A 14,992-nucleotide genomic window follows, 5' to 3' on the forward strand; every position below is an offset into this window, starting at 1 on the left:
GCGTCCTGTCCCGCCTTCCAGCTTCACCTTCCTCCAGCCCGGGCAGCGGCACCTGCCAACAGCGTCCCGGCCCGTGGTCTCTGCCGTTTTACTGCTGCGGCTTCCTCCGTCCCCGATTCCTGCAGGCGCCAGACACCAGACAGTCATCCTGGCCTTTCTAATACATTGAAGGGGCAAAGCCTCTAGGACACAGGTGTTTTAAGGTAAGAGCCCATAGTGCCTGTCCGTGCCTTGCATCGAACGAAAATAGGATGAAGCGGGGAATGAAAAAAGAAAAAAAGCCCACTGTGAAAAAGGAGCCACTCTGGAAAAGGGACCACTAACTTGTCAAGGCTATTACATCAGAATAAAACGATTCAGCTTTATAGATCGATTTGTGTATATACTTCTCCATTACCAATTTGAGATTGCATTAAGAGCAGCTAAACTGCCGATTAACATTTTTAACTGATAAAATTGTTTGCCCCAATAATTAACATGTTGGCAGGATACCATCACCACAATCTCATTTATTTTGTTTCCCAAGAAGGTGGCCTGTGGAGAGATGTACACTTGTCACCCTTTTCTCTTACCCCACTATCAGCACTTTTCCATGTTCAATCTTAGCGGAAGCATTTCCAAGTCACAGAAGAGCCACATTTTTAAAGGTGCTTTGAAGCAAGGGCTGCCTCTTCAAAGACTGACTCAATGGCTTTCAGGATGCTGGTTTGGGAGGAGAAAATGCAGCAGGAAGAGGGGAAACATTACTGAATATAAATAGGGAAGTTCATAAACTTACCTTAACTAGAGTTCCAGAAACTGATCTGAAACTTAACTGGCCCATGGTGCTGCTGTTTCATTCACATTTAATTGCATCATCATTCTATTATACAAAAGGCTCTACCAAACGTGCTACTGGCAAAGAGCACTTGCTAGATGGCTCAAATGATTAGACAGTTGTCACTGGAACAGTGTTTTTACCACTGGATTCTAACAATTTTATTCTTTAAGCCAGAATATAAGGAGGGAAATGGCTGCTTTAAAATATATTTTCATCATGTATAGACATGTTTTCATCTGCAAACTCATGTGATCCACCACAAACAGGAGTCTTCTACCAGAATTGGCCTGTAGGCTTTGAATGCAATACCTGTAGCAGCTAGCACTAATTTCTGTTCCTTGAATTGACATGAACAAGCCCCAGTGCAGCTTATGGGAGCCTTATTCAGTTGCATTAAATAATATGTTTGTTTGTTTGTTTTGGTTTGTTGTTGCTTGGTTTTGGTTTTTTTCCTAGGAATGCTAGCTCAAAGCTGGAAACAGTGAGCAAGCTTATGCTTTTACTCAACTACATTCTGCTGGGTAGCCCAGGGTATTGCAAGAGTCTAATCAGACTAGTCACATACAGTTCTTAATCTTCTTTCAACAGTGGCCTGCCCAAATTGTGAAATACACAGCACACCCTATTACAGAAATCCAGATGCAAAATTAGTGACTTTATGACCCCACTCCAGAGCAGTAACAGCAAGCAAATCTCTACACAGAGGTCACTCATCCATAGTTTGTAACTTTCTACATTAGCAAAGAAAACAGTGATGTCTGTAGCTCTAGAAGCTTTATTGATGTTGCAGTGGATATTTTTCAAGGCAAGCAGATCTTTCAAACAGTATTTGTTTCACATTTTTGTGATAAGGTAGGAACATATGGAAGTGTGACTTCCATTCACACATGCAAGACGACAAAAAAAAGAAGCCAATACAACTTTAAACAAAAAGCATGAGGAAAACTAAAAGGTAATCTAAAAGTTTGTTAGTAGCAAACCAGGTGGTATTTTCCCTCACTGCTCTCTAGAGTTCTCCACAAAATGCATAGTAAATGCTCCAATCATAATAAATCAAGAAATCCTGAAAGGGAGGGAGGCTCTTGCTCAATATGAAGGACCTCTGGTTTAAATGCAAAGAAGATCCTTAAAGTCGATGTTCCATAGTAAAAGCTGAAAGGTGTTTTTATTTCCCCACAGAAACCATTTTTCCTGCAGAAAGATATATCAGGTTTAATTTGGTTCACAAATAACAGTTCTCTACTGTTTTTCTTTTCTTTCTCCTATTCATTGTCATAGGTTTGTCTAAACAGTGGATCTCTAAACCAGAGATCCACTTCTTCAGAAATGGTTTGGAGTCTCTCGTTTCCCCACCACAAGTGAATATTTGGCTATTGCCTACCCTTTGCTTTCTCACCATGTATCTCCACCATCAAAACAATTATTTGGGTTTACCACAGAATCCTGTAAGTGGTATCAGATAGACAGGCTGTGCCATACCTCTCCCAAACCCTGGCTTCCATCTGGAAGAGCCTTGCATACTCTGTCAGAAGCCTCCCAGAGATCCCAGTCTCCCAATTTCCACTCAGCACTTATTTTTCTTCCTTCCCTCAGAGAGCCCTGTGAGGAGTTGCTCCTCTGCCTTTCCTTAGCCCAGTCAGGTTTTCAAGAAGAGGCAGCTGGGAGGAAGAGGAATGTGTCTGCTTTGAGAGCCATCACTTCTAGCCACACACCCTATGGGAAGGAAGGACACATGCACACATCTGCAAAGTGATATGCCCCACTCCAATCTTATAGTCCCCCATGCAGTTTGACAGCCACACAATGTGGTCCATAAGCATAACTTCCTCACTTTGTAATTGTTAATAAATTATAGACATGAGAATCAGCAGAAATGGATCTGGAGAAAAGTGTGCAAGATACCTAAAAGAAGAGGTAAAACTACACCAAAAACATGTTTCTAATAATCTCAAACAATTTGGTACAAAGATCTGTTTATTACCCAACAATGTGACAGTGTATATACAAAGACAGCATGGAATGTGACATTTACAGGAAATTTCAGTACATCATGCACAGATACTATTGCAGTGTTATTTTAATAGTTCCAGAATGTTAAGCTGAATAAATATTCCTTGCTTCAAAAAATCATTTTTACTTTTACATAAAAATATATAATATTGCACTCTTTACAAGGCCAGCAATTTTGCATATTGATTTGTAACAAGTGGAATTCTACTTTATAAAAAAATAAGCCTTTGTGAGCAACACCCCGAACCAGGGAGCACAAAAGGACCCCAAAACCACAATATTTGTATTTTTTCTCTTAAATAAAGCACATCACTTCAACATGAGCCAGGAAGCTTTTCAGTCTGCATTTGGACCTTACAATAATATTTAGACAGTGAAAAATATGACTAAAGCCATCCCATACAATGCTGCTACAAAATCTGCAGTTTAAAATTCAATTAATACAGTATGTAGCCACTTGCGTAATTGAACCAAAGATCAGCCTTTGTGTCATGGACTATGAGAACATTTAAGTTTTTCCAGTTTTAAAAGTTCTTCAACCAGGAAGTTGCAAGAATTTCTGAAGACTGGAATTTTCAAAGGAAGTATAAAGATTTCTTGTGTGTATGTCATCATCACAAATTGACAATTTCATATACAGTGTTTTGAAGGCAGATGAACCTTACACATGAGAAGATGTAGCAGTTCATCTGTATGGCAATAGTGGAACATGTCAACGATGAAAAAGCAAAGCAATTTAAAAGAAAAATGTAACTACATCAGATTTGTGTAGCATTCTTGCTTTACCATTTGCATGACTAGTAGGCACTCATTCACGGTGTCAGGTTTAAAGGTCTTTAAATCCATCAACTGAAATGTTTATTTTTGATCTGGCCTAAGAATTCAAATTCGTTAAGCCTTTTACAATGGAGGCTTATTTTTTCCCCCTCAAAAAATAGCACCTAGGAATTAATAACATTTGCACAGTGTATCTGTATAAACTCTTCCAAATCATCTGATGCCTATGAACATTGATTATTCAAGCAGTTAGATTCAAACATTTTACAGTGTATTGAACTTCAATGACACTAGAACAGGAGCACATCTGTGCCTTCTTTAACACCTTATTTTAGAGCTCTGGAAGATAAGCTGTGTGTATGTATATAATAAATTCTGCCACAGAATTGCAATAGCTAGGTGTTGCAAAGTTAAGGAGTTAGCACTACATTAAAAAATAAAATCAAAACATGTTCTGACTATTGCTTCATGATGCCATGAGGTCTCTACCCATCACTAAGACAAATTTTATTTTTGCCTGTTGTAAAGACTATTATATTAACAGAGAAGATGCCAAAAATTACAAATATAAAGATAAAAGAAATTAAGTTTTTAGCATTACAATACCGTAGGGTGGTGCAAAAAGCACCTACTAAGTTCTTTGCTTCTCAAAAAAAGCAATTTTAAGTGGTCTCGGATTTTTAGGTTTTGGGTTGCTTATCCCAGAGCTAACTATACCACACTCAACTAATCAGATATACATATGCTGACATTTTAATAGATATTTACAAAACTTTATGCTGTCAATATTTTACAACATAAGAGGGAGAATAAGCATTATCAATTTTTTAAATACTTCTGTCCAATAAGTGATTTAAAAAAAACCCCAACACTATTATGTTTTTCTATTGCAGCATTTTGACTTGTATGTTAGAGTGTTTATGAGTCACTTTGCTGGTATTGGAGTATATGACCAGAGCTTCCTGGTGACCTGGATATGCTTCAGGTTTGTGCATGCACATATGCAATTTTACAACCACCTTAGACTGCTCTTTAAGGAAAAAAAATAAAATAAAATTCAGTCATTCTAGAGATATTCAAACTACTTCAAAATCCAGTTTAAGAGATTCTATAATCTATTTTGGATTTAAAGTGCATCAGAGACATGAGTTAGCAGCAAAAATAGTCATCACCCAGCTGCATAGCTGCTAAGGAATGAGTAGAACATGGGTAACTTCAAGCGCTGCTGGTCCTTGCGACACCAAGCTATAACATTTCCATCACTATTAGCTGTGAACAAGTGATGACCATCACAGGAAAATGTAAGGCTGAAAAACAAGACAACAATCTATTTTAACATCAGATTTGGCTATTTAAGATTCTAGAAGACATTTTAAAACCCCTAAGAGTATAGCCAACAAAGAATAGCTCTCAGGAGAGACCCAGTGAGTACATTTATATAGTAATGTATTTGCATATACCTGCTTATTCACTTTTTGTAACAAAACAGGCTGAACTACAGCTTTGTTCAGCACCTCAACATGCCATGCAGTTCCATACTCCTTTCTTTGCAGTGTCAGAGAAAACGGCAGGATCAGTAGCAGCATCCTACTCTCTCCCTGGGCTGCCCCTTCTGCAAGAAAGGCTTTTCAGCAACAAAACTGAGCACCCTGTGAACTTGCTTGGCTGACAAAAGCAGAAACTAAATCCATCAGATTTCATGGCCCAGCACAGGACTATTGTTCAGCCAGGCATTTCTTCAGCTCTAACAGTAGCAAAGTCCTTCAGTCATGCCACAGGTAGTGTTAGAGAGCCTGAAGCTCAGCATCCATTTTCTGTCTCATCTAAACAGGAAACTTTAAATTATTCAATAGCTACTAAATCATTATCAACAAGCTTTGTGAAGTATGCTTCTTAAAGGAGGTAAAAGACAGACAATAACTGCTGTTAGACTATGTTTTTCATTTCTAGAAAATGGTGATTAGTGGTTTGGTTTTTAAATGGTATTTCAGAAATGGTCAAAACATTTTTTTCAGAGTGATTTGTTACTATACTAACATTAAGATGTTAAATTTTGGCATAACTCTAAGGCCTCTGTGCAGACTACTGTACCACTGGGGATATCAAAGACTCAGTCCTTTGTGTTCTGAAAACACTTTGGCATGAGAGTAAATCTGGTTATATAAATCAAGGGGACACAGAAAATTACACAAGCACTCCAAAATGGCAGCTTCCAAGCTCCTCTGAGTTTCTTTTACTCCTTTCTCCAATGTTCCCCTCCAGCATCATAAAAAATGGTCAGGGAAAATGCAGTGTTTTCATTTATTTCTGAGGGAGAAAAAAACACTGTCTATTTGAATCTGGCAAAGTTAATCTTATCTCATGATTTTTACACAGATTCTGGGGAGAAAACAAACAAACAAAAAAACTTAACAATGAGAGTAGCTATTGTTTGGTTCTCAAGGGAAACTTGCTAATTTCTATCTGCCAGCAGCAGAACCTAGTTATTACTGTCATTACAAATACAGTACACTTGTGCTCATTTTGCTTTCATGAATAATTACTAGGATTATATTGTTCTTTTTAGCCATGGGTGTTTACCTCCTGTTCTCAAGACAAATCCATGTTAAACACTCAAGGCTTTTTTTTTTCCCCCTAAAGAGAAAAATATATTTGTTGTGTACTTAAGATTTTTACCTTACAATAGGTTTGGCTGACTTGGAAAATGTTATTTCTCGTACTGGCTTCAAGTCCCATGTACTCCACAGTCTGAAAGAAAGAGTGATTTTTCTTCACATTGAATTTTACAAATATTTCTGTGATAAACATAACCTATTAAGCAGCTACGAAGATAGGAAACTAAACAACAGCTTGTCCACCTTCTTTAAAGCCAAATATCAGCATGATGTTTGGCTGTATGCTTTTAAACTGTGAGCCTAAGTTATAAAGCATTTTAATAGAAGTTTCAAATGCTTACCGTACAACTCCATTTTCCAGCCCCCCTGCAATCACATTGACAGACACTCCTTCAGGCTGGTTAGAGAAGGCAACAGAACAAATACTTTCCCTGCAGTGCACATGTCCCACGAGATCACCGTTAACTGTCCAAAGTCTTAAATCGCTACCCCCTCCAACTGCAACAGAGCATAGCATGGGAGTATTAAAAAATTAATCTAGACTACAGCTAGGTCTATGTAACAGAATCAGTGTTAAAGAATTCAGCTTGAAAGATCAGAAGGTTTAAATGACTCTGTGATGTGTGCTGCAATAAACAATAGCCTCTCCCCTCCTTTTGTGACTGAGGATGTGCAAACCACCAAGGCACTGCAGTGATTTAGAAGATATCACTTCATATTTATGCAATGTCGTACTTACAAAATGCTATATAAATTTAATTTTCATGACCAATTTTCATATACTAAGAGGGAATTCATACAATCTACTTGAAACAGCTAGTTCTTATACCCTGGCTTGCATTTTAAGCAAAATACTTTAAAGTAGCAAGCACAGTTATTTTACCAGGTTGTCTGGGATTATTTGATTCTATCAAAGAACTAATAACACAGCTACTGATTTGTCTTAAAAGGGATTTAAACACACTTCCCTTACCAATTAAAGAATATGATCTTTACCAGAAAAAGTGTTTTGTGAGCTACAGAAATGGACTTGAAAGTCTCCATATCGGTTTAAAACCTAAATATTAGGTTTCTGAAAGTACCAGAATAATTTCCTCTTGTCTTTTAACACAATCTGCTGCTATTTTGCCCCTCTCCTCTCCCCCCCTCAAATTTGGAAGAGGATTAGTTTCAGTTCAGCCTGTAGGGGACTACAGTAAAACAAGGTGGCTAAAACATACTTTGGTATATAAGACCTATATTACTCAAGGCAAAAAGGAAAGAAAACTGGCCCAAACAAAGCAAGAATTGGGTCAATAAGTGTTTTCTAACAATATGGATATAGAAAGTTAAGCTCTGTTCCTTCTTATTCTGTATCTCGTTAGATCAATGGAACAATATTCTGTCATTTAGATAGAGCCAGTTCCCCTCCCAGTCTCAAGTTAACACAATACACACAGGTATCCTTATAGACAGCAAAATGGTGAGAGGACTCTTACTTAGCCCTGCTTTACTAATACACTCTTGTAGCCCACAGTCAACCTTTAAGTCAATAAGCATCCTGGTTTATGAAATACTGAAAATTCCACTGCTCAAATAGGTCTTAATGCTCTCATCCAGAAACAGTACTCTGTTGGAAACAAGAGTATACAAAAACCTGCTCTAAAATAAAGTGAGGGAGGATTTATGTTTACTTCTGGGGACATGGAAACATTTAAAGTGATAGATAGAATAACAAAAATTCTGTTGCTCTGTAATACCCTGTACTCCCCTGAAGACCTGTACCTTTGACAACAAGTCCATTAAAAATGAAAGCAGCCAACTTCACAGAGTAGAGGTCTCCCAGCAATCTCTTGAAATTTCAAGGTTTTTTTCAAATAAATCAAGCTGTTAGCTTTATCTCCACATTTTACTCAAACACCTGCCTAATAATTTCTGGATAAATCTCTGTTACTATGTGGGGAAAAAAAAAGTGCTCCTATTTGACCAAATGTATCCTCAGATCATTAACACACACTCATTAACTAATTTAATAGTAAGTCTCATGATTTATTTGGTCTTCAAGTCAAAACAGCTTTATTGGCAGCTCAATATACCTGAATCACAAACTGTTGCAATATCACCAGTTGTTTCACTAGCTGAAACTGCAGTCACAGGACTCTTGTGTCCAGCCAGACTCTGGACATAGCATAGCCTGAGGAAAACAAAGAGAACAAGCCTAAAGTTCAGACTCAAACACAGAAAGGGTTGTTTGAGGAAAATATTTATGAGTTATATTAAGTTCAAACAACATTTTGCATTATGATATTTTTCATATTCATTCTAGTATTTCAGCACCCTTCGTGGAAAAAAAAAAACCAAACTTCACATTTGACTTCACATTAAGATACATATGGAACAAATTCAGTTAAATTTAAAAGGGTTAGCATACTCTGAAGTTGTAAAACAGCTATTTGAAAGAAAGCCATTGGAAAAAGTTACATATATAGTTGTACCTGTTCAAATCCCATATGATGCAGGTTCCATCTTTGCTGACACTTATCATTATACTGTATGGTTTGCACACAAACAAGCTTGTTATTTCCGCTGTGTGACCATACAGATGGACTTGTGACTCCATTTCTATCTCTGAAGGCTGGAATACAGCAAGATAAAACATGAACTCATGAAAAAGAAAGTGAATGCCTTTTTTTCTGAAGAGAATAAGCCTAGGGACAAATTTAATTCTTAGATTTCAAATAATGATTCTTATTGCTTTTAATGGCATCAGTTTAGCAATGTTTTTAACGCTTTATATTTAATGCTTTATAATGTGATAAGCCATACATATCAATATTCAACCTTTTGTTTCCAGTGCTTTAGTCTAAGCAAACATTTTGATGTGGCCCAATGAGTAGAAGTGAAGAATTATTGTACTACTTCTGTCTCAATTACACACCTTGAAATTGGCCGATTTATTTTCTGCAAGACTGCTATTTCCAAGTGGCAGTGAAATGACAGTTCCCAATAATTTAGCACCTAAAGGAAGCACTTAGAAACACAGAAGGAAAACCCAGCTCAGCAGTTATCAGTCTGTGTACAGTAAATTACTTGGAATTCCTCAAGTCAGTGCCAAGTCTCAGTGATACCAAGTTGGAAAAATAGGCAGAAAGTCAAGTCTGAATATAGAAACTGCTAGATAAAAATTAAAGCAGCAGATTTAACTTTAAATAACAGAAGTTATATCATTTGAAATGTTTTAGACTTCCTAGAAAACGCCAGGTTGAGGGAGCTGCTTCATCAGAATACTAATGCTTTATTTAAGACAACTTGCTGTACAGAGATTAGAATAACCTTTGTAAAAGAAAGGAACATTTTTCTGTTTGTTTCCTCACACATCAGAAAACACTGTCTGCATTTTTGTGTGAGGGTACAGGATGTATATAGCAGGTCTCCAAAAAGCTTGAATGTAGAAATAGGCAAAATAGAACTACACATATGCCTAACTCTTAGTTTGTAGAAAATTTTCTTGTCTTTCTGCACTAAAAGGGGCAATATAATTTATATAACGTTGCAAAAGTCAATTACTTTTTGACAACAGAAAGACCTGCTATTTTGCTCTTGCCACTGAGCATCTCATCCAAGACACACTTATGAAAGTATCCAGTTGTCATTCTCAGAACAGTGCGATATCTCACATATGCAGAGCCTTCTTTAATTCTTGCTTAGTTTAGAGAAAAAAATATACCAAATTTTTCCGTAACATCAATAATCAACACTTCTGATTTTCTGAATAAGAACTGATTTTGATAACTTTTACTGTGCCCCTCCCATCTCCTTTAAGTGCTGTTGAACTGCATTTCAACACTTGAACTGAATGCAGGATTCACCTTTAGCAGCTTCTCTCTATAACACTAATAGCATTGGTTTATTGATTCCTCTCTGGGTTATTGTAATGAGATAAGCTGGAATTTTATCACCAACTGTATTAAGATCAAGTAAGTTATAAAATAATTACCTCCTAAGATACCAATCCTGTTTTACTTCACACTTGCTTTTATTTGACAACCCCTAAACAGTATCTAGATGTGGAAAAACATGCAGGCATGGATCTACCTTTAAATAGCAGTTCTTTCTGTTGGTTACCCCAAATGATGGCCTACAGCACTTGAGTGGAAAATGTAAATGATCACTGCCCAGTTTTACTCCAGCAGATCATTAAACTGCTCTCTTTCTGTTTGCAAGACAACTCTAGTAGTCAGCAAGTGAAGGCTGGAGTAATGTGTACTACCAGAAACCCTTTGTTGATGTTTTCATGAAGGTGTGACTTATTGTCAAGACAGACCACAGTTTTAGAGCAGTACTTCATTAGTTTTTTGACCATGTTAAACAAAGGCTAGGAAAAACTGAGATCTGAAGTACAAAATGGAGGTATTTTTGAATTCTGACAGCATGCCTTTGAATTCCCATATCCAATTAACAACATAACTGTTTCATTCCTATGCATTGAATTGTATACATGTGAAACAGGGCCAAATATTCACGTTTCAAGTACTGCATTATAACAGACTGTTCACTTGATCACTGAACAGCTGACAAGATGCATACAGAACAGACGCTAGGAAGCACATTTGCATTCCCTGCAGCCCTGACTTGGGTAACTGACTCAACAACAGGAGCTACAAAATTGGCACAAGGTCAGTCTGCCTGGGGCATGTAAAACTGTCAGTGCCGAGAAATTCAGCAAAGACGGTCTCAAAGATAACATCTGTGCAGCTGAACAACAACAAAAAAATCACTTGTTTCTAGGAAATGCAAGGAACTTAATCATAACCCCACTACCAGAGTTTCTTCTCAGCATTGCAGAAGGCAAGTATATGGAATTTCTATTTTGGTACCTTAAAAAATTCACTGTTCTGGTGAGCAGTTAAAGTCCCTTACTTAAGATCCAACTGACTGAAGCTGGCAGGCTTCAGGCTCTACTTCTTTTTTTAAACTCATTTTAAACTCCTGAGATGCTGAGCTCAGGAAGTTTGTGTGGCAGATCACCAGAAACCGGGGAAAAAAAAAAAAAAACAAAAAAAAAACACCAACAACAACAAACCAAAAAAACAAGGAAGAAGTCACTGTATGTTTGTGTTCCTCCCAGCCTGTTTGCCACTATTGGAGAGGAAACCGAGCAAGCATAGCAGACCATGCCAAGGTTCCCTCTAGCCCATGCTAATATAGTGAGTCAAGAGCATCAAGGAATACAATACTACAAATGTGTTTGCCTGTACCTGTATCAAGCTGAATTTGAGAAACTGGTTTAGTTTAGTTGTTGCTGTAGGTAATCCTATAGACACACCTAAAATGACCTCTCAAGAACGTTGTGAATTCCTTGTTAAAACTACAAAGAGTAGAACTTACTGCTGGAGAAAGCCAGACAGAAATTCAGAAACTCAGCCTGAACCAGAAGATGAATTTATGTTCCATTTATACTTCATACCATGCTTATTACCACATAGTATCACAGTGATTTCTACTAGTATCTCAGTATCTTCCACTAATGCATTAAGTAATGCAAGTTATTTTTCCCTCTTCACTGCTTTTCCCTTTGAGGAATACAACAAAGTGAAAAGGCTTAATGCCTAACATGTCCACTGTCTGAGATTTCATCCTGGCTCTCTGTATAGTAAGTCCCTTCTGAATTTGAAATGCATTCCACAGTTTCAGTTAATGTATTGAGCTTCAGCTCCAAGTCCTAGCCTGAATACAGTCAGAGCTGTACGTGTAATCAGTTATGCACCCAGGTGATGAGGGCTGACTGAGGGCTAGCAGTATGTGAACAACAGCTTAAGAGAAACCCACAAGTAAACATGCTGAGAAATCTATTTAACAATGTCAAAGAGGATCCTTCAAACAAATAATAAAGAAGCACATGATCTTTTTAGCAACTGTCCCAAATATAACATATTCCCCTTTTCCCACTTCTCCTGTGTTTGTTTGGTTGGTTTTGGCTTTTTTTTTAAGACTGTAATAGTGGATACAGCTAAATCCTTAAATATAAATCCTACCCAATGGAACTTACCGTATTGCTAGTGAATCTGTTCATATATGCTGTGATGACACCACATTTACTACCTGTGAACAGCTGACAGCTGTCTGGCACCCAAGCACAACTTGTTACCTTGGAAAGACAAAAAGCCAGAACAACAAAAAAAATCAGAACAGACTGTTCTCACTGCTATTTTCATTATGCCATAGCATTTGGTCAAACTGATTCTTTATTGGTTATCCTACAAAAAGCCATGTAAAATACCTAAGCTAAAGAAAACCAAGAGTTAAAACACACCTGCTGTAGGTCACATTGTTATTACTTCAGAAAAAAAAAAAAAGTAGAGGGAAATTCTCTGTAGCCTAGAATTTACCACTAAAGAGCAGTGAACTCCTGTAGACTTATAGATCCACAACCACATAAGCCAAAATCTTTTGGTAGAATGTCACCAACCATTGGAGCGTAATGGTGATTGTACAGTGTTCCCTAACCACCTTCTGGACAGTCTTTCCCAGAGGAATCCTAAACTACAGGGGAATTCTACTACTAATGTGTGTATTTTTTTTTCTGTATTCATTTTTTTTGGCCCAGAACTTAGGCTTTTATAAATCCACAACAAGATTTCATGGGAGGAAAAAGCTACAAAAACCAAATGCATTCAGAAGGGATCTTTACCTAGTACAGGAACACATCCAGAAATGAAAAACACTGGAGCAATGAGAGACATATTCTAAAGGAGAATCATATAGATTAAAAATAGTTGTGTTTTGAAGCTTATCTCCAAGAGAAATGAAAGCAAGAGTATCTACTGCCAAGTCAGAACACCACTTAAACTAGCAATATTAAACTGAAGACCAAGAGACTGATATATTTTTTTTTACCTGATGGAACTGTGAGCTCTGTATAAAATTTACTGGAGGCTCACTTTGCTTGCTTTTCAGTCGTAAAATGTTATCTGCATATCCCCAGCTCAGGATAGCTGACCACTGAATATCAGTACTGTGCATGCTTCTCACACCTGAAGGAAGGCATATAATATTTTGTCATATATCAAACCAAAGAGTTTATCACTTTGACAGTCAACAATAAAAATCTCAGGTCTACGTTTTACCACAAGCTAGAATCTCCTTCACCTCTGCTTTTTACTGATAACTTTCCTCATTCTCTGCCTCTAAAACCTGTTCTTTTAAGTCTCCTTTCTTTTGCCTCATGTTCTTTTCATTTGTTCTTCAGGTCTTGGACTGAATCTGCTGGCAAGTTCTGAAGTTAGATCCTCACATTTCAGTCACTTTAATAAAAAAATATCAACTTAATTACAGGATGCTTCTACATAGTTTTGAAAATTGCAAGTAAAATCCACCCTCCAGGAAAGATACCACACATGTGGAAGCTGTTACTGGATTTATAAATCAATGTTTGGCAAAAGTGACTGAATTGAGTAAGTTTGCTGGAGAATAATAGTAGCATTAGATTTATTTTTTATGGCTCATTTTTGCCTCTGTTGTGCATGTAGAGAATAAACACAAATTCATACCTTGCTCCTTGCTATATATCATCAAAAGGCAAAACTTGCGGGACAAACCGCAGATAGCTTTAGTTGGCAAAGCCTGGAGAGAGCCAAACCTTTCTCCATGTGGTTGGCTAAAGCAGACAACAGGATCTGGAGCACTTGGGGAACCAACGTATTCCCCCCACTTCAAGCCTTTGATCCATGGTAACGGACTCTAAAATAAGCACAAGTAAGTTTGAAGTTAAAAAGTGGTAAAAAGTTTTCATTAATAAGGGAGAATCATTCATATCACATTCTCATAAGCAATCATATGGTAAGGACTACTCTCAAAATACTAGAAAGGCAAGTATGAAGCACAGTAGTATCATCAGCTGAATTAACAGCTTTAAGAGAGTTCTCCCACTTCTTTAAGGGCTGAGGTAGCAAGCTTGTAGTTCAGGTAAAAAATAATGATTTCTTTAAATGCAGTAATTCAGTCTCTCACTGGACACCAGTGAAAACAAGCATTTGAAGTGAAGAAAGTTGAACTGTCCTACAGAAAGTAAAAAAGTTGAGGATAGAAGAAAGCACAGTATGTGTTTACCTATTATAGGTCTGCACACAGATTCTAGAATTTGTCATTGAAAGTATAAAACTGTTTAAGTGAAATGCTTTCCAACACCTATTTGCTAGATCTGAATTCATTTTGGTTATATCTCAGTTTGACACAAAATATATCACAAATGCATGAAAATAATTTTCACTATCACTTCACTAATTTTGTGTATTTTCTTTGCGGTACAATTTGGGGAGTAAGTTGCAGTTTTAGGAAGGAAACTGTAAACATAAGGGTACAATAATTACAGCATATGAATGTTAATTAAACCATCTTGCAAATCAGAATGACATACTGGATATATTATTTCTTTAGTGTGTTCTCTGGTTTCTCTGAAAGCAAACTGCACAAGTAATCCCATGGCAGCAGGAAGTTCTCCTTCCATGACAAGCCTGGATCCAGGTCTGCTAACGTGTGCTGCATGGAACAGCTGCCGAGGTGTTTGCCCGTATGTTTTTATCATTGTTTCAAGGGCTCTTCTCTGAACAGGATCCTCAACAGCAGAAACATCCATTCCAAAATAGGTCTAGAGAGGGGAAAGAAAAAAAAAAAAGAGGAGGGGCAAGAATAAGAAGAATAAGCTTGTCCAGTTTGTCTTTGGGAAAGATTGTCAACTCATGCACACAAAATCAGAGGCAGACTCTTCAGTTTGGTTAAAACTTGGAGTAGA

General features: G+C 37.3%; 1 protein-coding gene and 1 long non-coding RNA gene across 9 annotated transcripts in view; both read right to left on the minus strand.

Annotated features, from left to right (window-relative positions):
• Positions 1 to 26: 26 nt before the first annotated feature.
• Positions 27 to 913, minus strand: LOC135579205 (uncharacterized). Of its 2 annotated transcripts, none has more exons than XR_010471884.1 (2): positions 779 to 913; positions 27 to 180 (listed from the first exon to the last, which is right to left on the minus strand). It is a non-coding gene; the product is annotated as an uncharacterized LOC135579205 (long non-coding RNA). The 2 variants fall into 2 exon arrangements; XR_010471885.1 differs by lacking the exon at positions 779 to 913 and adding an exon at positions 573 to 710.
• A 1,863-nt stretch (positions 914 to 2,776) lies between these two features.
• The window catches only part of LYST (lysosomal trafficking regulator), a 94,557-nt gene continuing 82,341 nt past the window's right edge, over positions 2,777 to 14,992 (minus strand). For all 7 annotated transcript variants that reach the window (XM_065059751.1, XM_065059754.1, XM_065059752.1 and 4 more), the window contains exons 45-53: positions 14,618 to 14,848; positions 13,752 to 13,941; positions 13,099 to 13,235; positions 12,251 to 12,349; positions 8,697 to 8,836; positions 8,298 to 8,395; positions 6,564 to 6,720; positions 6,284 to 6,355; positions 2,777 to 4,914 (exon numbers count right to left, since the gene is read on the minus strand). In XM_065059751.1, the coding sequence (XP_064915823.1) occupies positions 4,776 to 4,914; positions 6,284 to 6,355; positions 6,564 to 6,720; positions 8,298 to 8,395; positions 8,697 to 8,836; positions 12,251 to 12,349; positions 13,099 to 13,235; positions 13,752 to 13,941; positions 14,618 to 14,848 (1,263 nt within the window). In that variant the 3' untranslated portion in view covers positions 2,777 to 4,775. The remainder of the gene's footprint in view (positions 4,915 to 6,283; positions 6,356 to 6,563; positions 6,721 to 8,297; positions 8,396 to 8,696; positions 8,837 to 12,250; positions 12,350 to 13,098; positions 13,236 to 13,751; positions 13,942 to 14,617; positions 14,849 to 14,992) is intronic.

This window comes from Columba livia, chromosome 3 (assembly GCF_036013475.1).
Source record: "Columba livia isolate bColLiv1 breed racing homer chromosome 3, bColLiv1.pat.W.v2, whole genome shotgun sequence".
Lineage (NCBI taxonomy): Eukaryota > Metazoa > Chordata > Aves > Columbiformes > Columbidae > Columba > Columba livia.